The following is a 23,107-nucleotide window of genomic DNA, read 5'->3' on the forward strand; positions in this document are numbered from 1 at the left end:
CATTTAAGTCATTTCCAATTTTCACTTTTTAAAATAATTCTGTAATAAACACCTGGTTCGTACCTGTTTTTCCTTGGAATAAATTCCCAGAAACTATTAAATATGATTAATTGCCCCAGAAATGATATGTCACGTAAGACTTCTAATTGTTTATGCTTGGTTCTTATTAATGATTCTTGTGTTGTTAACAGGGCAGGTATTGCTGTGGTTATAATTACAAACATATTAGTAAGTACTAAGGTTTTGTCTGCTGCAATGCATCAGGCACTGCGCATTAGGTTATGCATATCTTATTGACGAGAAACACGAGGCTTGGGGAGGTTTTACCTAGCACTGGAATCGCACTCAAACTGAGATCTGGGTTAATCTATTTTCAAAGCCTGGGCGTTTTCCCCTGGGACAAATTAAAGAAAGAAACTAAAACTCTGTTTTAGTTAAGAAAGAAAACAGAAAGGAAGAAAGAGAAGGCTAAGTAAAGACAAGGGAAGGAAAACGAAGAAAGCTGAGGAAAGGACAAAAAGTTAAAGGCTTGAGACCCAGGCCATGCAGAAGCAACACACCCGCCGGTGGAGACAGCACCGTCCGACCCCCGGCGCGGGTGCCCGCGGCGGTCCCAGCGCCCTGCCGGGTGCAGCACCTTCCCCTCCAGCCCCGCTACCCGCCGCCATCCCACGCCTGCCGCCCAGGCGATCCACTCGGAGTAGCCGATCAGCAGGCAGCTTCCGGCCTCCAGCACAGCACCGCCTGCGGTGCGAACGTGGCGTCCGCGACGCAGGGGGGACTTCCGGCGCGCCGCGCCACGTGTTCCGCACCGGAAGCGCGCTTCCAGTCGCCCCGGCAACAGCCGCCCCCCTCGTGTCCCCATTCCCCCTCTGTGTCTCCAAGGAAAACCAGGCCCCTGCTCGGCCAACGCCCAGGATCCGCAAGCTGCGCGCCCACGAGGTGACTTCGGGGACGGCTGGGTTTCCTTTGGGAAGTGAGGGAGGAGCTTAGAGGCCCCGGGCCCTGGCTTCTTATGCGCAGAGAGCCGAGGTCTTGGACGTCACATTGCTATCATAATTATGTTAACCCCGCGACAAAAGGTGGGGCCAGAGGCCCATGAGATTCCTAAATCATTGCAGGTTAATTGTGAGAGGGGACCAGTCCCAGAGGCTCTCAGCTCTACAGTGCTTCCGAATCACTGGACGACTCTTTAACAATTCTGATCCCCGGGCCCCCATCCCAGACAAATCCGAGTCTCTAATAGTGGGGCCCTGGCCTCGGTGGTTTTTAAAGCTGCCCAGGTGATTCTGGCGTGCCGAGAACCACTGTGTTAAGGTCTGTAGGTGAATTTGGATTTTGCCCATCCAGCCCAGTATCTGAATCTAATTGCCCTGGACAGCCACATACTTGGAGTATGTCTAGGATATTGGCCTGTCTGCTCAAAAATTCGAGATTTCTTTCTTTTCTGTTGCACTTTAACCTCTGCAGGAGGTCAGAGCTTTTGGTGGGAGTTATCTTGAGACATCTGGCGCCTACAGTTTATGGGCTTTGTGTCTGTGCCCACTTATCAGTAATGAGCTGTAGTTGAACCAGTGGCCAATGAAGTGCATTTTATCTCTGAAATCTTGAGGTTCCCTTAGTACAGATTAGATGGTTCTGAACAATTTTGTTTTTTTCAGGAATGATGTTTTTAAACTCGTTTGACAGTCTAGGCTGTGCATTCAGCTGTTTTTCATCTCAAATCAGAACAACATTACTTGAAAAATCTAAAGATTAGTAATGCAACACTTCTGGGATTATGTATGCTCACAGCTCCCATGAATTGTAGGATGAAAGCTACCTTTTAAAAATACTATTTTTGCTAGCATAATTTATCAGAATAACAGTCTCTGGAATTTCAGTGTGAACAGAAACCATATATTTTTAAAGACTGCTGGTTAGTAACTTTGAATAAGCATAACTGAAATCAAGTTCACAGGTGTATAAATCCCCTCTGTGTTCATTGCTGTACTAGGGAAGTATACAAACTAAAGTTCCAGAGAGAAATGTTCATTCTGAAACTGTTATATAGATGGTGATTAATCATTTTGGGGTTTTTTTAAAGGAGAGGATGAGATGAGAATGATGGGGGAAAGTTTTGAACAATTAAGGCTAGAGTGTAAATTGGAGAGTTTGCAAAGTAGGTACAGAACTTTTTTTGAACAACTTCTCTACAAGAGGAAATTCAGCCACGGAACAGCTGGACAAGTGAAAAAAGAATGTAGCTGATCAAATATCAGATGAATTGAAAAGATCCTTGAAAACATAATGTACTTAAATATTTGCTTCCTGAAAAGATTTGGTGCTTTATAGTCAGTTTTTGAGTTACTAGGTCCTCAGTGATTTTGGGGAATAGATGTAGCAGGAGAGAACATTATCAAGAAACAACAGACAAGCTCAACAACAATTTCAACAGCATCTAAGAGCGTGAAATATTAGCTCTTATTTTTATGCTCGAAGGAAAATAGGAAACTTAAAAGGAGTAGATTGTAGAATCCATGCCTACAGGTAATTGAGTAAGTGCCCAAGTGAATGAGGCATAGTAAGTGCCTGTAAATTCAGAAAAGAGAGATTAACATGGAATTACCATGAATATGTTTATAGAAAAAAGTAAATTTGAAATAAGACTCCTGAAATGTACTAGCGATCTTAACTACTTTAAACTACCCATGGTTTTTGCTGTTGTGCTCTTAATTTGTAGTAACTGCCTATTTAACCCTATTCCCTTATGGTCACATTAGGTTTTGCTTATGAAGGACATGCTTGCTGTGAAACAAACTTATCTGTTTCTTCTTTTGAACTGTGTTATCATTGTGTCATTCTCAGTCACCCCATTGCTTGTTGTGTTCCTGAGTCAGAGGGTAACTTTGTTCCTGGCCTCATATTTCACTTTTGATTCTGATATTAGTCACATGGAGATTCAGAGAACTTGCAAATAAATCCATTCACAAATTCATCACACTTGCTGACAAATTAAACAATGCCCTTCTGTGGGTGGAATGTCATTTGTATGAAAAAAAGAATTGTTAACTACGTCCTTTCAGTCTTACTCCTTCCCCTTGCTATGCCTTCTTTGTGACAGTACTTATTACAACATCCAGAAGAGGGTAAATTGGGGTTGGGGATTCAGGGAATAAAAATAAAATAAAACTCAGTTTTTTGACTGCCTTGCCCATCAGTTTTAACTGTAGCTATTATAGACGGGGAGGTGCAGGCTTTCTGAACACAGTGGCATGTGCACTTGAATAGGCCTATGTCCTGCCCGAGATGGAGCTTGGATGCCTGCAGGTGAAAGAAGTCCGTTTGGACTTGAGCCATCTTTGATGTCCAAATCACTAAGCAGGGACCATGCAAAGACACAGGAGGGAGCCCATGAGGGCATCAAGCCAGATGAGCTTGCCAGCCTCAGCAACCAGCCAGGGATGGGGGCAGGGCTGCCTAAGTAGGTGGGGCAGGAAGCCCGGCCCTCAACAAAACCCTATTATATTCTTTGTCTTAGTGAGGAAGTTCTTACTGTTGTGTGTATTAGTGGAAGACATCTTCTGTGATAGGGTTATTATTGCATGTACAGAGAGATTCTTAGAACCGCATATGACTCAATGTATCTCACTCAGATTTCTCACCATACCTTCACTTATTTTGCTGCAGTGCCCAGCAGATCTCCTTGAAACAGTGTGTACTGAAGATCTGACTAAATCCTCCAAATTACCTGGTTGGCTCAGAGAACCAAATTACTGGAGCTTTGTAGGAAAGGTTTGACTTTCAGGGCTTTAGCCAGAGTAACTTATTTAATGATTGACTTTTAATGCGTTTCTGTGCAAAGATCAAAGCAGGTGAATTTTCATGTATTTTTAGAATTCTAGTAGAAAAGGAAGATAGGAATATCTAGTTCAAGTATACACTCTAGTTTTTAGGGGAATTTGTGTTTTTATTTTACTTTTTTGGTTGCTACGATGTGTCCTATATTCTATATTTATAAGAACATAAGTATGTAATTAAAAGAATATATTTGATGGCACTACCTGTCAACAAAGCCACTTATTTGTGAAATTTTTGGGTAACTTGATGGAAATAGTCACGTTTTATCCATTGAAAACTACAAAGTTCTTATCTATTGTTCTTTATGTATATTTATGCATTAAAAATACATCTTTCGGGGTAAGCAGATGTACTGAAGTGTAAATCCGTTTTTTACGAGAGACTATATGGAAAAATATATCATTCAGGACTCAGTCTCTGCCTTGCCTGTAGGCCTCGTCAATGTTTAGTGAATGACCTCAACCCTGTTTTTTTCCTTCCTTCTTTGGTGATTGAGGACAGACAATGAATGGTCTCTGTACTTGCCTGGGCTCAGCTGGGTGGTGGCCATTATGCCATTGTGCTCACTGGAGAGGGCTGCCGGGTTTGTAGAGCTGCAGATCCCAGCCTTCCCTGACATTGCCAATCTCTTTTCTTTCAGCTCCACCAGCCCATTCGGAGAAAAGTTACTGTTCAGTCCCTGAAGGCTTGTGCCATAAAAGAGTGGGAGACGTTCCCAGGGAGGTGAGGAATGAAAGATCGAATTAAAGACCATTAAAGACCGAAGGGCGTCTAAATCTGCAGCAACCATCAACTCTCTTTTCTTTGAGAGGTAGTAGTCTCTGAAGGTGTTGCTATAATGTCTATAATTATTTAAATGTTGGCTTTTCAGAAACTCAGGCATTCTTCTAGCTCCTTAAGTTCTCCATGTGTGAAGAAAATAACCAGCTTAAAAAAGCTAATCGGACCCATCTTTAGAAGAGGACCTCTTCTTCCCTTGGGAGCTAACTGATATTAACTGACTAACTGATTGCTTAGCAGAAAAGAATATATATTCCTTCCAGGGAATAGAGATTCAGAACTCTGTCTTGTTTGCTTTCTAAGCCCTGCCAATTGATATGGTTTTGCAGAATTTTTATTGTTGTTTTTAGTTAAGTCTTTAAATGTTTATATGGATATTTAAGAAAAGACCCAATTTCCTTATTTAGTCATGGAGAGTGTTTTTTTGTCCCACATATTAGCAACCGGTCAACATGATTGCTATTGGTCATAGTTTTCTTGCCTCCACTCGTCTTTCTCCAATCCTAATCATTTATGAAACATGTGAGAATCATGAAGTTCCTCTACTGGTTCCCAAGTGGAAAGTGAGGAACAATTAGGATGCTCAGTATATTCAGAGAGTATCTATACAACTTCAAAATGTGTTAACATAAAACAGGGGTGGGCAAAATAAAAGCCCACAGCCTGTTTTTTGTACTTCAAGAAAGCTAAGAATTGCTTTTACATTTTTAAAGAGTTGTTTGGTGTGTTTTTTTGGTGTTTTTTTTTTTCTTTTAAAGGCAAAGAATATGAAGACTATGTGACAAAGACTGTATGTGGCCCACAAGCCTAAAATATTTATCTCGCCCTTTACTGAAAAAAATTGCTAGCATAAAGTAATAGTACTGGAAAGACCTAGCTAAAAATAATTATAAAGCTCTATGCAAGTTGCTATTCCTTTAGACATGTTTTTCTATGCCTTATTTGACTTTTGAGAGACTAATGTGTAATTCTTCAAGTCAATTATTCAAATTGGTTAATTTGAATACAGGATTTTAGGAATCTTAAAAAGACTTAAAATGTAAAAGGATATTACAAGTACAAGTAGGTTTTGGGATTTAGGGAGAGAAAATAATAAAGCCAAGAATGAGATGAGCACAGTCTACATACAGCCTCAGGACTTTAAATTTGCTGGAAGATGGCAGCAAGTTTGATTACAAATATCCCAGTGGTCAAAACTGTGAGGAAAGCACAATCAAAGCAAAGCAAAATTGCCTACAGAGTTGCTTGCATTCCATCATTAACATAAATTCATCCTTTAATAATGTCCTGGGTCTTAAGAGTCTAGCACCTTAGCCTGATGAATTAATATATTTAATTAATGTAGATAGTGAGCACTCTGGGCTTATTCTGAACTGCCTCTAGTTCAGAAGCTGGAACTGGCTTTCTTCAGTCATCTCAGCTGATTCTCTTGGCTTCTTTCTTACATAAGTGTTCAGGATGTACCTGGGTGATCTCTGAGGCTTTCTAACATAGCAGCCCTTCTACCAGATGATTTGTTGGATCAGAGTTATCTCTCCTCAAACTAGTGCTCCTCCCTCCTTTTTTTTTTTTTTTTTTTTTTTTGAGACTGAGTCTCTCTCTGTCACTCAGGCTGGAGTGCAGTAGCATGATCACAGATCACTGCAACCTCCACTTCCCGGGTTCAAGCAATTCTTGTGCCTCAGATTCCCAAGTAGCTGGGATTACAGATGTGCGCCACCAGACCCAGCTAATTTTTGTATTTTTAGTAGACATGGGATTTCACCATGTTGGCCAGGCTGGTCTTGAACTCCTGACCTCGGGTGATCCACCCACCTCAGCCTCCCAAAGTGCTGGGATTATAGGCATGAGCCACAGTGTCTGGCCCCTCCCTCTAAATCACAGCCATTGACATTTGAGCAGCCTGGAGAACATCATCAATTACCCTTGAACTCCTTAAATGGTAGTCTACTTTATCCCACGTGCCTAAACTTCCAGCTTTGAAAAATGGAGCCTCTCTTAGCCATCTGGTGGATTTTCAGAATATTGATGCTACAACCTTTAATGCCATACTGGATTTTCCCAATTGTAACTAAAAACAAGATTTTGTCTACAGTAGTATTTGATCTCAGTGGTGTTTATTCCATATTTGAGGCTGTCACACTTCCCAATTTGGAATAATTGATATTTTAGTTGACCTGGTTCTAAATGCCTTATGATGCATAGAAAGAAGTGTAAATTCAAAACACTTAATTTCCAGAACACATGCAGATGTCTCCTAGACTTTTCTAATTTAATTCCTGTGCTGCTTGTTAATCTATGAAACAAATTTGATTAAGATACACAGCAGTTTGCGTTAATGTCATTATGTCCTGCAGGCTCTCAGAAAATTATTCAGATTTTAGTGATAGAAATATAAAACCTAGGCTGGGCACGGTGGCTCATGCCTGTAATCCCAGCACTTTGAGAGGCCGAGGTGGGCAGATCACGAGGTCAGGAGTTTGAGACCAGCCTGGCCAACATAGTGAAACCCCGTCTCAACTAAAAATACAAAAATTAACCAGGCATGGTGCCACATGCCTGTAGTCCCAACTACTCGGGAGGCTGAGGCAGGAAAATTGATTGAACCCAGGAGGCGGAGGCTGCAGTGAGCCGAGATCACCCCACTGCACACCAGCCTGGGCGACAATGTGAGACTTGGGCTTAAAAAAAAGGAAGTATAAAACCTGGTTCTAGTGAATTAGCCACCTAAAGGCTGCACCTTACAGTTTTGCTCTTAAGTACATACTGATTTCTACATAATTTCGTTTATGTTTTACTTCTCTGAGTGGTAAGCCACCTAAGTATTAACTTCCATATTTCTTCAGTGGCCTGTAAAGCACATAGCAGTTAGCTAGGTTTTCAGGTACTTGTTCATGTTTTAAACCTTTAAAACATTAAAATTATAGATTAAAAGTAATGTGAACTTAATTTACATTGCATTTGTTAACTTTTTCAGTTTATATTCATTGCATGTATACATAGTATTGAATTTAAGACAAGGAACAGGAACTATGGACTGTGTTTAAGATAAATTTATGAAAGTTATGTCAGCCCTCTTAGAAGTACCCTATTTGAAAGTTTATTATATTTAAAAAGAATGTGAATGATTCTCTTTCAGCTAAATCTTCAAATATAGAAGTGGTTGATTTAGCATCTCAGTTCTTAATATAACCATAGCAAAACATCTGATAGAGATTATAAAACAAGTAAAGTTTGTTTCTTAAGAGTTGGGGAATTTTTTAATTCTACCCTATAGTTAAGTGAAAAGGAAAAATAAGACTCCTTTGGTATCTGATTTCCAAAGTTTCAAAACCTAAGTAGTTGTTTGCTCAGCATTACATTGTGTTAGTGGTTTTGTCTCACAGAAACTTAAATTCTCGTGCATTTTTGGATATTTTTGTTTAACTTTTTTAAAAGTACATTCTGGTGTAGCTCTGAACCTCTGAATAGAAAAAAAAAAATTGAAAGTCTATTTTAAATAGATTGAAAAAGGTACAGCTGCAGATTAGCCATTACTTTTGGGCATTTCATGCGGCAAATCACAACAGGTGAGTAGAGAGAAAAGGAGTAAATCTCAGCAGAGCAATGCTGTTTGCCCAGGGCAGACTATGTGGTGCCTCAGTAGAGACTCCGTGGTGTGGTTTCTTCTCCTGTGAAGAGACAGGGTGGTTAGGCAAGGAGAATGTGATGTCACATGCTGGCTGAGAAATGCATATTGCAATCAAAATGAAAACAAAGCCTATTTGGGGAACTTAAAGCCCAGGGCACAGCTGAGGCTGGAGAGATGTCTTATTCTCCAAGTCCCAGACCTAAGGCAAGACCCAACAGAGGTTTCTGGTCATTTGGAAAGATGTGTTCCACTCAAGCCTCAGGAAGACCCAGGGTTAATTTAAGTAAGCATTAGCATGAGTTAAGGATTAGTAAATAAAGAAATAAAGTAATAACTGTAAATTCTTAGTTCGTGTTTTATATATTGTATGTGTATGTATGTGTATATACACATACATATATATACACATATATATACACACATATACACTAACTACTAAATATTTATATGGTCATTTTCATAGACTTTACTTCCTATAGGGAAATAAGTAATTGAACCATGCAGGATCTTTTGACCCACTTAATCATACCTAAGGGGATCCCTCCTTTTCAGACCACAAAGTCATAGCCCAGGAACCAACGTCTTGTAGATAGGTTGCATGAAATCAGGCATGGTCCTGGGAAGAGGCAGCTCCTTGGGAGCTGCCTCAGAAATGACAAAATAGCCACAAATATCACACAGCCATACTGATCAGACGTTTGCACTGTGATTCTTCTTTCCTAGTTTCGGCACCCATTTGGACTTTCACAATCGGGGATGGCAGCAGTGAAGGTAAGATTTTTATTTTTTAATTTTTTTTTGAGCTCGTGAGTAAAAAAGGTAAATTTTAGTCTTTAAAGTTTGGTATTCTCATTCCACGATGGAGAAGACCTAAGAAATAAAAAAGTAAAAGCACTATTGGGTGCATTCCTGGACATCTCTTGCCCCAGGCATTTAGGGGTGGCCCAGGCCAGCAAGTTAGTTTAGGGGGCAGAAAGGGAAAAACTAAAGTCTGTCATGCTCATCAGTCTGGTGTGGTTCTTAGCAGGCCGTTGCTCAGTTGGCACTAGACATTTAATTACAGTGGGTAGAGAGGGCCAAGATGATTAACATCCAGTCTTCTCTCTCCCTGCATCTCATCTAGAAATGATCACTAGCCTTCATCCCCACATTATAATGCTCCATACCTTTAATTGGCTTGTGCATACCTCATGTACATGGACTTATCAAGTGTGCATACACTTGGTGTCCATTGTGGCCCAGGTCCTGTCTCACACAATTTTGGGCCCAGTAGCTTCCTCATGTAGAGTAGGTCTTTAGCAAATACTAAGTAAATACCTGTTGGGTAGCAGATTAAACATTTGAAGATTTCTCTTGAGGATAAACACTTTGGTGTCCACCCTCCACCTCCTTTCATTTTGTAGGCATCAACATCGAAAGCTACCAGGCCTTGGTATTCTCATCCGGTATATGCAAGATACTGGCAACATTATCATCAAGCAATGGCTTGGATGCAAAGCCATCACAATGCCTACAGGAAGGCCGTGGAATCCTGTTTCAGTCTTCCATCGTACTTCCCTCCTGCACTTCTTCCCCAAAGCTCTTACGATAACCAGGCTGCGTATCCTCAGTCCTTCTATGACCATCATCTGGCCTGGCAGGACTACCCCTGCAGTTCTTCACATTTCGGAAGGTCTGGGCAGCATCCACATTACAGCAGTAGGATCCAGGCATCCACAAGAGAAGACCAAGCTTTGTCCAAAGAAGAAGAGATGGAGACTGAGTCAGATGCAGAGGTAGAATGTGACCTGAGCAATATGGAAATCACCGAAGAGCTCCGCCAATACTTTGCAGAGACTGAGAGGCACAGAGAAGAACGACGTAAGTTCAGGCCTCTGTCTCTTCATGCTTCCTTTCTTTGCCCTGCCTTTTACATTTTTTTTCTCTAATATATAAAGTAATTTTATAATTCTTCATTGGCTACAGGTAATATTCCAAATCCAGTCCTAAGCCTGGAAAAGCTATGGGGGATGCTGCACCTCCCTTATGTTAGTTTCTGGAGTTGTTTTAGTATAAGACTTTTTTTTGTTCTAGAGCAAAGCTTATCCTAACGTCGTTCTGTTTATTAACCATTAGACACTCTACCAAATAGAGCGTGTATGTGTGCATGCTTGTGTGTGTGCATGCCCTAATCTACTCCCTCAGAGTGTTAAACTCATTTTATATATGACGAAAGTGAACCTTAAAAAGGTTAATTGACTTGTTCCGTGGTACACAACTAGTAATTTGCTGTTAGGATCCAATCCAAATCTGCCTGACTCTACTTCCTGTACTGCTTTCTCTACACCAGGACTTGTCCCTGAGACTGCTAGGTTCCTAAAATACTTTTACCATTTCTCTGGGACACATCTTGGAGACGTCCTTGGTGCTGGAGGTCCCAGATCTTAAATAACATGAACTTAAACAGAATAACGAAATGCCTGGCACTTACAATTTTCCTGTTGGTTCTGTGTTGAGGCCCTGTCCATGGGGTCAGAGAATTATGATAAAGGTCTTATATCTTCAGTCAAAAACAGGAATTTTCTTTTTTAAATTTCTTACCACCTTACTAGAAAGAACTAGAACAGATTTTGTGCTCTCCTATTAAAATTCACCAGACCATTTCTAAGTACCTCTAACTGAGATACAAATGCTTCTCTCCCTATTATAACCAGTATTCAGTCCCAATTTTGTTTTAAGGGAGGCCTAATTGTATGACATTTTACCTACAATTTTCCAATGACACAGAAGCATAGAAACCTGGGAATGGGAGTTTCATTCCTGTCTGTCATTGTCAGCATTTTCCTAATGACGAATTAGCTTTTATTGATCCCCATGGGATGCCAAGAACTGAACACTGGACTTTGTATAAAATATTATATCCTTTAGTATCTTTGTCTGTGATTCTTCACTAAACTACTTGTTCAGGTTTTTTTTACTTCCTTTCTTTTGATTAAACTGTGTACTTCTTTAAACATATTAGATATTAGTATATCCAGCCAGGTGTGGTGGCACATGCCTGTAGTCCCAGCAACTCAGGAGGATAGCTTGAGCCCAGGAGTTTGAGGCTGCAGTGAGCCATGATCACACCACTGTACTCCAGCCTGGGCGACAGAGCGAGACCCTGTCTCAAAAAAAAAAAAAAAGAAAGAAAAGAAAAGAAAGAAGTATATCCAAACAAATACTTTTAAGACAGTACTTTCTATTATACATAGAATACTTTTCTTTGATCTCCAGAAATAAATTTTACCCTTTTAAAAAATATAGATATGAAACAACCATTAGTCTAATCTATACAACAAATGAGAGCAGGCATTGGAGCATGTCCACGTTTGGTTGCAATGCTGTTTGTTACAGCTTTTGACAGAGAAAATGGGATGGAGATCAGGTTTGTTACTCTTGTCCTTACCAGAAAGTAGAATAACATGTTTTGTCCACTAGAGGTTGATACTTTTATGATGGAAATTGTAATTATGGATGGAAGCAAATCTCAGTCATCTAAAAGGTGACTTTGAATTATCTGCTGATTTAAAATAAACTTGAGTTAGTCAACAAAAAGTGGATATGAATAAAATAAAGATAAAACAATGAAATGTGTCCTTGCACCAAACAAAAAAAAAGGGGAACAGTTCTGTTACAGATATGGTTAACCATCCCTATTCCTCCCTCTTGACATTGTTAGGTAGAACTCTAGGTAGGTAAACAAAGTCGTGAAAATCACCTGCTAAGTCATACTTGCCACTTAATATTATTTTGAATGAATAAATGAAGTCTTTCATTGTGAATTAGAAACCTTAAATCAGAGGTTGGCAAATCTTACCCATAGAGTGCTACACTTGCAGTGATTCTGTGGGACATTTTCCAGAATGAGCTGGGCCTTGTGTGCATTATAAACTTGATAAGCTTCATCTCTATGTTTCATATTATTTCCAAATCTGTCTAGGTTACTTTACGGCTTCAAACTGCACTTTCATCATCTGAGTTGAATTGTATCTCCCCAAGAAAGATATAGTGGAGTCCTAACCCCCAGTTCCTCAGAATATGACCTTATTTGAAGACAGGGTCTTTCCAGAGGTAATTGAGGTTAAGTGAGGTCATTACAGAGGTCCTAATCCTATATGACTCAGGTCTTTATAAAAAGGGCAAAATCTGGGCCAGGTACTGTGGCTCACGCCTGTAACCCAGCACTTTGGGAGGCTGAGGCAGGCAGATCACAAGGTCAGGCGATCGAGACCATCCTGGCTAACGCGGTGAAACCCCGTCTCTACTAAAAATACAAAAAATTAGCCGGGCGTGGTGTCGGGCACCTATAGTCTCAGCTACTCGGGAGGCTGAGGAAGGAGAATGGTGTGAACCCAGGGGGTGGAGCTTGCGGTGAGCCGAGATCACACCACTGCACTCCAGCCTGGGCGACAGAGCAAGACTCCATCTCAAAAAAAAAAAAAAAAAAAAAAAAAGGGCAAAAAAAAAAGGACACAGAGACAGACACACATGCAGTGAAAACACCATGTGAAGATTGACATTATGTTGCCACAAGCCAAGGAACATCCAGAAGCTGGGAGAGGCCTGGAACAGATCCTTCCCTAGCACCTTTAGAGGGTTTATGGCCCTGCCAACACCTCAATTGCAGACTTCTGACCTCCAGGTCCATGAGACAATACATTTCTGTTGTTTTAAACCACCCAGTGTATGGTACTTTGTTATGGCAGCCCTAGGAAAGGAGTACAATCACCCTGGGAGAATTTTCTTTGTCCCTAAATGCAATCTGTGACTGGGACATAAAGTAAACCCACAGTTCTTGTCATCCGTCTGAAAAAACTATTACTTATTTGTTTTACCGTGATCTAGATAGCAAACCATCATAAAAGGGAATTTTATGAAAACTCTTACAACCTCCATCTTGAGCCTCATTTTCCAGTATTCATATTATTGCTGGCAACAGCATACGGAGGCATCTGTGGCGGAACTGCTTGAATCACAGGGGTCCAGCCTCACTCTACCACTCGCTGATTAGAGGTTCTCATCCTCCTGTAAGCCCCCTGCCTTCACCATTCTGTGCCTCAGTTGCCTCGCCTGTGAAATAGGATCCTAATTAATGGGTAGTAATTATGAAGAATCCATGAGATAATACGAGAAAAGTTATAGAATGGTGCTTAGTACCAAGTCGGTGCCCAATAAATGTTAGTTACAGTTAGTTGCTAGTAACCCATCCTTTAACATGGATTATTAACCATAAATTGGTGTTGCTCTGATACCATTTGCCTTGATTAGTGCTTGATTGAAATTCTGTACATATATATAGAGAGAGAGAGAGACAGAGAGACAGAGTCTTTCTCTGTCACCCAGACTAGAGTGCAGTGGCACCATCTCAGCTCCTGCAACCTATGCCTCCCAGGTTCAAGCAATTCTCCTGCCTCGGCCTCCCAAGTAGCTGGGATTTCAGGCGCCAACTACCACATCCGGCTAATTTTTGTATTATTAGTAGAGATGGGGTTTCACCATGTTGTCCAGGGTCGTCTTGAACTCCTGACCTCAGGTGATCCACCTGCCTCGGCCTTGCAAAGTGCTGGGATTGTAGGCATGAGCCACCGCGCCTGGCCAAGATTCTGCATATTTTTAATAAGGTGTTCTGTGACTTCAGAAAGGTCATATTTCTGCTCTGGGTGGCACCTTTCAGACTTTTAAACTGATTTAGAATATTAAAGACATGAAAGAATGAAAGTTTTGGTGTCTATCAGATTTAGTCATTAACACAGTTTTTAGTTCTGTTTCAAGGATATTCTTGCTTGATAAAATTTAACACAGTAAAGTACATGGACTGGGAAAATGAACCCACTTCAGTATTACTAATAATGTCACTAAACAAGCTTTCAATTCTTTGTACTTTTAAAATGTGTAGTTCTAGCATGATTCAAAACTACTTGTCTTAGCGTCTCTGTCATGCTCCTGCAACCTTCCCTGAATGCATTAGCTGGTCCCAGGGAGATGTGGGAATTGTCTGGCAAGGGTGAGAACAGACTTTGGTGTCAGACTGGAATCTAAAGACTTGGTCGGTATTAGAAGAAGCTGCCAGGGCCCGATCTTGCACCAGTAAGAAAATAATGGGCAACAGATCACTAGCATTATTTTTTTCAACAGCACTTTTGGTGGGTACAGGATGAACAAGTGTTCCTTCAAGCGGTAATGAATGATGGAATTCATATGTAAGTAATCTGAGCGCCCATGGCGCTTTCCAATTCATTACCTTCACTGGAAATTTTCATGGAGGGTTATTTACATACACTGTTGGAAAAAGCTTTAATAAAGAGATAAGGGACCTGGGTAGTATGAATAATTGGCTCAAGTTTTTTGTTTCATTTTGCTTTCAGAACCACTGGAAGCTACTTGTTCAATAAAGACATTTTCAGCTTTGAACATGAATGCTTTGAAGAACACAGGATTTTAGAAAATGTTACTAGCAAGAGAAAATGTCACTAAAGTTGAAAGATTTAACTTTTCAGTATTATTCACTTCCACAGGAACATACAAGTTATGCAATTCATCATCGCCTGAGTCTTGTTTAATATTTTCTTAGGATAAAGGCCTTCAGATTGGACAGTATGTTCTTGTTTGTGACTGCGACTCAGATTCCAGATAGTGTCTACTTTAACATATTTCAAGGATAAAAAACACCAAAAGCTTGACTAGGATAAGAACTCCTTTTGTACAGTGGGAACATGCATGCTTTTGATTATGTCTGTCATCATTTCCTAACAAGATATTTCCGTTACTTAAAGCTTCAGTGGAAAATAACTTATGAGAAAGTATATAGTTATGAAGTTTTGAAGGTCAGCTGTGTTTTCAGTTATTTCTTAGGAAAAATGTTTATTATTAGGTTAAGAAAAATACCATTTTGTAGTCATAAGTGACCACCAGTCGAGACTGCAAGGTTATATTGCTAATACTTAGAGGGAAAATGAGTGGAAGTCACCCTCAAAAGAGAGTAAGGCCCTCTGAAACAAACACCACCACTGTTTTCTCGGGTTTGAGCCAATCAGGTATTTATGACCTATGTTTTGAGGGTGTTGGATCAAAACAGGGACATATTCTAAAAGCTTAAACCCCATTGGGAAGAGGAGACAAAATCAAATGTAAAGTGACACATAGAAGAAGAGTATCTATGGTGTGGTTCATGGTTATACATGCACGTGAGGGGTAAAGCCAGTGACCCAGGCAGTCAAAGGAGGAGCACCCCGGGGCTGCTGTCAAGAAGCAGGGTATGCACTAGGCCAATTTGAGGGATAGGGTCAATTTGGAATGAGAGAGAAAAGGGCTTAGTTCACTCCCGGCTTAGACACTCAAAGTGCTGTTCTTACCAGAGGGCCCGGATGTGGTTTTCATACGTTTGAAGGGAGACATCCGCTCCATTACGCTGTGTCCATCTGAGTGGGAAGGCTGAGACTGTAGTTTTCTTAGTGAGCCTTTAGTCAGTCAAACCTAGAGAACCCGGCGAAGTTTATGGCCCAGTATTTAGTGAGCTGTTTTGCTTTAGTCAGTGAGGTTGAAGGATGAAGTCACAGTGATTGAGCACAATCCTGACATGCATGTGTGTTTCAGCTGGTGCAGATATTCACAGGTGCACAAAACCAGTCGGTGAGATGATACGTGTTAATGGCTGTAGAAAAGTGGAAAGGAGCATGAAAATGCACTTCTATTGTAAAAGTTAAAATGGCGATTGTCCACTAACTTCAGGATTACATTTGTCATGGGGCAAGGGATGTGCGATGAAGACAGAAGACCAGTCTGAAATGGCTCCAGTTCTGCTGGCATGTACGTGTGTTCTGGGTGGTAGCTGACAAGCCAGAAATGGCATACATCAAGTTTGTGCTTTCCCTCGGTTGTGCTACAATCATTAATTTTGTCAAAATGGCAGAAAATATAATCAGAAAGACGTACTAGTCCTAGGAAAGTGAGGGAAAAAAACATTATTTGCCACTTGCTGCCTCCATGCTTTATCCTCTAACATGTTCTGCCTTTGGGCTCTGTGTGGGATAATCTTGGATGAATGTTTTCCTGCTATATAAGATTCTCTGAAGTCCTGGTAACTTTCCATGATTTTTTTTTTCCTTTATGGACTATTATGTGATGTGACATTGGTCACATCATGTAGACAAATAGATTGATGTGAAAAATACCAGGATTATGTATCCTGAACCCAGATGGAATCCAGTAAAGTTCTTCCTTAATAATATATGACTATTGTTCTTGTTTTAACCTATATGCATATTAACCCTTGTATTAGCCTCCCAGGGCTGCTGTGACAAATTAACACAACCTGGGTGGATTTTTTAAAAAAAACATTTACTCTCACAGTTCTCAAATCAAAAGGACCACATGCCCTCTGAAGGCTGTAGTGCCTCACCTCTTCCAACTTCTGGTGTCTCCTGGCATTCCTTGGCTTGTGGCAGCATCATTCCATCTCTGCCTCCATCTTCACATGGCCTTTCCCCTGTGTCTCTGTGTCCTTTTCTGTCTCATACAAGGACTTTGTCATTGGAGTTAGGGTCCACCCTAATCCAGTATGATCTCATCTTGATCCTTTCATTACATCTACAAAGCCCTATTTCCAAATAAGGTCACATTCTGTGGTTCCAGGTGGACATGGATTTGGGGTGACACTATTCAAGTCACTACAATCCTATTTTGAAGCTGTAATAGAATCAAAAAGGTTTCTGATTCATATTAAAACAAATTATCTTGCCAAAATACCCTATAAAAGTATATGGTGACATTGAGTCCTACAGCTGTTTCCAATAAAAACGACCAAACCCTCCATGACAAGGCAGCTGTTCGGTGGCATCTGAAGTGTGATGTCCATACTGCTCTGTTTTGGTCAGATGGTTTTCCATCTGGCTGACTTGAGCCCTCACCTTGTTTTGACAGCAAGGAAAACTGTCAGTGATTGAGAGTCCTTTTTTTTCATTGGAAGGAAGGAAGGAAGCAATAAATAGAAAACAGAATGAGTGGATGCCTTCAAACTCTGATACTCCATTCTGAGGTTTACTTGGTCCCCTAAGTAAGTACACGCTAAAGTACTTTCACATGCTGGCTGTGACCATCAGTGCACAGCCTGTCTGCGGGTATTTGGTTTTAAACTGACTGGTTTTCAACTTATAGCCTAGCCTTAGAGCTTTTTTAAAAATTGTGTGAGTAAGTAGAGGCAAAGCAACTCGAATGTAAGAGAACAGGGTCCGACCCCAACTCATTGGTGCCCCTCCCCTCTAGCCCCTGTGCCTGGGAGGCTCTGAGGAACCCACAGTGAAGGGAGTTCTGCCTAGCACCTTGTGAGATTTGAGCATCTGTTTCTCAGTCCCCAGGCTGTCATCATTGTTCTTTAACAACATCTGGAAGGAAAAGAGCTGTTTACAAAAAATCATGCATGGTCTTTGAGCATTCATTCCACAGTCACTTCCTGAGCACCTGCTTTGTGTCAGGCATTGTGTCCTCCCAGGGCTGGGGGTACAGCTGTGAGCAAAGGTGACAGTGCCCTTCCACCATAAATGACCCCCCACAGGGTAGGTCACGGGTGACAGGCTTCTTGCCCTTTAGTTCAGTGTTTTAGGGCCACTGTTCACTATGCAGAAAACCATTAAACCTCCAAATCTCTTGAGAGGCAAGGAGGGGATAAGGGTTGGGTCTTAAATTTTCATGAGGGGCTGGGCACGGTGGTTTCGCGCCTGTAATTCAGCACTTTGGTAGGCCAAGGCAGGTGGATCCCTTGAGTTCAGGAGTTCAAGACCAGTTTGGGCAACATGGCAAAACCCCAACTCTAAAAATTATATATATATAAATTATCCAGGTATGGTGGCATGCGCCTGTAGTCCCAGCTACTCAGGAAGCCAAGGTGGGAGGATCGCTTGAGCCCAGGAGGCGGAGGTTGCAGTGACCCAAGATTGCACCACTGCACTCCAGCCTGAGTGACAGAGCAAGGCCCTTTCTCAAAAATAAATAAATAAATAAAAAATCATGAGGAAGCCTGAATGGGAATGAAAAACAAATCAAGAATCAAAAGCAGAGGGCTGTGTCTTTTATTCTTGCACCGTGTGAACTTTATTAAGAACTAAAATCATGTGATGGTAACCCATGGGCACACGCTGAGTACAAACTTGGAAAATTGTACCAGCATCATTAACTCAACTGGGGTTGCTTTGTGTTAACATTGTGTATCATTCACAGATGTCAACAATAAGAGAACACATCTCTCTATATAAAATTGTTACAAACATTTTAAATTATAAGGAAAAGAAAAAAAAATGCAAAAGTACAAAGACTAAACTCACAACATCCTACCAGCAGAGAACACTTAGGATAGCTGAGATCCCAGTGTTTGTTCAAACTGCTACACTCAAAGACTCAGATTTACGCAGGAAGTTGAACATCTCTTGTGTCACCAGATCTGTCAGTGAAGCTGATGATAGTCTTGGGACACATTTGAGAGTAATGTGACAGTGGTCTGGGAACTCTCACTGTTGGCTCTGCCCTCTGGACGCAGAGACTCCAAGGCAGTCAGCAACGCCACCTGTGGGATCGTCTCCTCCAGATAGACAAAAAAAAAAAAAAAAAGCCAAAGGATTGGTAATGGGTACAAGGCTGCTCATAGATGGCAGAGGGACTGTGTTGTGCTAATGTGGAAATGCCAAGCCTTCAGAAAAGTAGCCCTTGAATGAGAGATTCTTCAACTAAATTCTACCTTTCCTGGAAAGCCTTGGCAGTGCCATCAGCCCACCCACTGCCTACTCAAGGTTTGTAGGAAGAGGCAAGTGGGAAAGGCCTGTATGAACTTAGTGACTGAATATATCTCACCGGTCTGTACTGCCCATACCAAGACCCTGTGTCCTAGGTCACCCCCGCTCTTCCATCTAAAAGCACAAAGCTAAGCTTTCCTTCAGAGTTAGGTTCAATCATCCCAGGACAGAGGCAGGAGAACAACAGAGATGCCCCCAGGGAGAAGCTAGTCCCCAGTGGGGCTGTCACCCTGACCTGAGTGCCAGGAACACACACAACTCTTGTGGAAATAAGAAGCTGTCATGGCAGTTGTCGAGTGCTTTCTCTAACCTACTGTTTGGCTCATCCACTCCAACACAACTCAGTTTAGGGGGCATAGAATTTAAACACCTATGAGAACTGAACAGCTTATATGCTGATGTTTCAAACTTGGCAGAAAGACCAAAAATTAGAAACAAATGCTTGGTGGCCTCCATTCATTTGAATATTAGGCCAATATTTTGGTTTCATTCTGTATTGCCCAGTGAGTCAATCATATATTTTTTCCATGGGTGAGGTAGCAGTTATGCAGTTTTTACTGTGTTTGATAGTCATTGGGCTTATTCATATAAGCCCTTAGGTAAAAATAAACTGTGGATGTTCCAAGACAGCAGTGGCCACATACATTTTTAATAATGTTTCCAAGTTTGTAAAACTCCTTTTCTCCAATGCCATGATGATGCTTATAAAGAGCAGGATTTATGCGAGCGACTATGCATGGCCTTATAAATACCTTCCCATTCACACTTGATTAGCTCACTACCGTGTTCTATTCCATGTATTAGTGCAGGGAGGACCAACAATGGAAGAATGAGTTATATGATTGTTTTATTTCCCTACAACCATCTTCACTCCTTATCTCATGACATTTCTCTTGGTAGCCATAGTAGCCATGAATGTGTGTTCTCTGCTATTGGCTTCTCTCTTGACAGAGTCGCTTACAAGAACTATGGAAATTGGCTAAATTTTACCTTATGCAGCATTGTCTTACTGATATTTTTATGTTGTTGCAGTTTACATAAGAATAAAAGTCATGATATTGGGACTTGCCATAGTAAAAAAACAGAGGGAAGAGTAAATTGAATAGCTATTTCTTGCTTTACAAGAATCCATTTAAATTAATAGGATTAAAAGTATGTAATGATACCACTTGCAGTTTAACCTAGGCCAACCTGTGAAGTGGAAAGTCAAACCCCGTAGTGAGAAAATCAATACACTATTGCAGATTTTTTGATATAGCAGGAAGATTAGAAGTCAGAGGGCTTAATTCCATTTGTAGAATTGCCCTTTCTTCACCCTTTTTCCTTCAGCAAGTGTGGACTCATTTAACCTTTCCTTGCTTGGTATGATTTGCGTTTTGAATCTGTGGAAGGATCATCAATCATCCATCATCACTGCATACTGTGGTTGCTATTGCTAGCACTTGTTCTTTTCCAGGTTACCTAAAATCAATACCTCTTCCAGAAGAGTGATTTTTTTCCCCCACACCACCTCATTCATGGTGGTAAGCAGTGCTTGCAACACTGGACCGTCCAGGAAGCTTTTCGTTTCCGTGCTGGCCTGGAGCAGTGTTTGAAACCAAGCAAGTTCTATCAGCCAGTCCTAGCTGGGCAGGTGGTGAGTGGGCCGTGCAGATGAAAAGAGAGAGTCCCCGGTGGTTTCATTTCTCTCCTGTATTTTCAGGGCTTGTTGCAGAGGTTTGGTGGTTTGGAGTGACGAGTTTCCTTGTGGCTCTTTACCATTTCTTTTTTGTTTTTTTGTTGTTTTTTTTTTTGACACAGAGTCTGGCTTTGTTGCCCAGGTTGGAGTACAGTGGTACACTGCAACCTCTACCTCCTGGGCTCAAGCCATCCTCCCACCTCAGCCTCGCAAGTAGGTGGGACTACAGGCACTCAACTCTTTGCCATTTCTCTCAGTGTATAATAACCCCTTGGTAGATGAATGATGAGCTTCGGAACTAAGTAGATGATAATAATCTGCAGGTCTTGCCTCAGAATCTGGTAAGCATCTCATCTGGAACAACTGGGCCTGGTTTCACAGTTGGAAAGGGAAAGATGAGGGACCTTAGGGGGCTGCAGACAGCATGGTCAGCAGCACTCATCAGGCTCCTTCTGTAGTGCACACACATGTGTTTATGTTCATGTTCACATTCATGTTTGTTCTCAGGGCGGCAGCAGCAGCTGGATGCAGAGCGCCTGAACAGCTACGTAAACGCTGACCACGACCTGTACTGCAACACCCGCCGGTCGATAGAAGCCCCAACTGAGAGGCCTGGTGAGCGGCGCCAGGCCGAGATGAAGCGTTTGTACGGGGACAGCGCTGCCAAGATCCAGGCCATGGAAGCTGCGGTGCAGCTGAGCTTTGACAAGCACTGTGACCGAAAGCAACCCAAGTACTGGCCGGTCATCCCCCTGAAGTTCTGAGCTCGGGGCACAGGGCACCCAGCCTCTCCCTCTTCCTTTTGGGTGCATGCTCTTCATCTCTCCTATACATTTCTTAGGGAAAGGGGACTTTGTACTGGGGCACAGGCATGTTCACCACAGTCCCAGTGGGCCTGTCACGGGGTGGATGTACTATGCCAGCCGCTTGGAGGTCTGCAGCACATGTTCTGTTGCCAACATGATAAATTTTCTCCTGACATAAAAAAATTTTGTATATACTATACTGGTTTTTTATGTTGTTGGTAACAGTTCAGTTCATTAAAGTTCTTGCCTAGAGATACTGCCTGGTATTTTGCTTTTTTATCTTTTCTTGTCTTTAATCTGTCTGAACTACACAAATGCCTTTAAAAAACCAGATATCCTCTCTGACTCTAGCTCCATTAGCCCCCACTAAAACTGAGCCAAGTGTGTAGTGAGACAAATACCACTTCCTCTAGTGGAGAGGGATGTATGTTCTATAAAGGGCCAGAGAGTGAATATCTTTGGCATTGCAGGCCACATGGTCAGTGTTGTGACTACTCAACTCTCCCTTTGTAGTGTGAAAGCAGCTGTAGACAGTAAGTAAACAAATGGGTGTAGCTGTGTTCTAATAAAACTTTATAAAAACAGGTAGCCGGGTGCATTGGTTCATGCCTGTAATCCCAGCACTTTGGGAGGCCGAGGTGGGCAGACCACGAGGTCAGGAGATTGAGACCATCCTGGCCAACATGGTGAAACCCCGTCGCTACTAAAATACAAAAAAATTAGCCGGGCATGGTGGTGTGTGCCTGTAATCCCAGCTACTTGGGAGGCTGAGGCAGGGGAATTGCTTGAACCCGGGAGGCGGAGGTTGCAGTGAGCTGAGATCGTGCCACTGCACTCCAGCCGAGAGACAGAGCAAGACCGTCTCAAAACAAAAACAGGCTGCAGGCCAGATTTGGTCTACAGATGGTAGTTTGCCAACTGCAGCTCTCATGGAATGAAAATCATCTGCCTGACATTTTTATTCTTGTTATCTCATTATCTCTACAGAGCTTAGATGTCATACAGAATTGAGAGCAAAGAACAATAATTCCGGCCAGGCGCGGTGGCTCATGTCTGTAATCCCAGCACTTTGGGAGGCCGAGGTGGGCAGATCACGAGGTCAGGAGATCGACACCATCCTGGCTAACATGGTGAAACCCCCATCTCTACTAAAAATACAAAAAATTAGCCGGGCATGGTGGCAGGTGCCTGTAGTCCCAGCTATTCGGGAGGCTGAGGCAGGAGAATGGCATGAACCCGGGAGGCGGAGCTTGCAATGAGCCGAGATCGTGCCACTGCAGTCCTGCCTGGGCGAAAGAGTGAAAACCAGCAAACAATAATTCCCAAATCTGGTAACTTCTGCAGTTACCTCTGTTGTAGAAAATGCACAGTTGAATTGCTATATACAGCAAATCTTGATTTGATAAAGGAATACATTTCTGAAAATGAAATCTAAAAGCTGATGGAGCAGGTCATTTATAAAAGCCAGCTGCCTTTTAAATAAGTTATTCCAGTACATTGCCAGGGTGAGCCCATGTCGACCTGAGAAGATTAGCACATCCATCAAAGAGTGGTGAAAAGATTCAGTATT

At 41.8% G+C, this 23,107-nt stretch overlaps 1 protein-coding gene across 4 annotated transcripts; it reads left to right on the plus strand.

Moving 5' to 3' along the window:
* The first annotated feature begins 809 nt into the window (after positions 1–809).
* On the plus strand, positions 810–21,793 carry LOC105478146 (gem nuclear organelle associated protein 8). 4 transcript variants are annotated; one of them, XM_011735165.3, is made up of 5 exons: positions 810–942; positions 4,481–4,654; positions 8,975–9,022; positions 9,655–10,111; positions 21,239–21,793. In XM_011735165.3, exons 3-5 carry the CDS (start codon positions 9,008–9,010, stop codon positions 21,493–21,495), a joined length of 729 nt encoding a protein of 242 aa, XP_011733467.2. In that variant the 5' UTR covers positions 810–942; positions 4,481–4,654; positions 8,975–9,007; the 3' UTR covers positions 21,496–21,793. The 4 variants fall into 4 exon arrangements, with proteins under 4 accessions (XP_011733467.2, XP_011733465.2, XP_011733466.2 ...); XM_011735163.2 differs by having other exon boundaries at positions 4,481–4,651; XM_011735164.2 differs by having other exon boundaries at positions 4,481–4,563.
* The last annotated feature ends 1,314 nt before the right edge of the window (positions 21,794–23,107 follow it).

This window comes from Macaca nemestrina, chromosome X (genome assembly GCF_043159975.1).
Source record: "Macaca nemestrina isolate mMacNem1 chromosome X, mMacNem.hap1, whole genome shotgun sequence".
Classification (NCBI taxonomy): Eukaryota; Metazoa; Chordata; class Mammalia; order Primates; family Cercopithecidae; genus Macaca; species Macaca nemestrina.

Bases quoted from the DNA above. Each gene is read 5' to 3' on its own strand.
- LOC105478146 (XM_011735165.3), top strand. The intron at 10,112-21,238 runs GTAAGTTCAGGC...GTTTGTTCTCAG, and splicing joins GAGGCACAGAGAAGAACGAC to GGCGGCAGCAGCAGCTGGAT.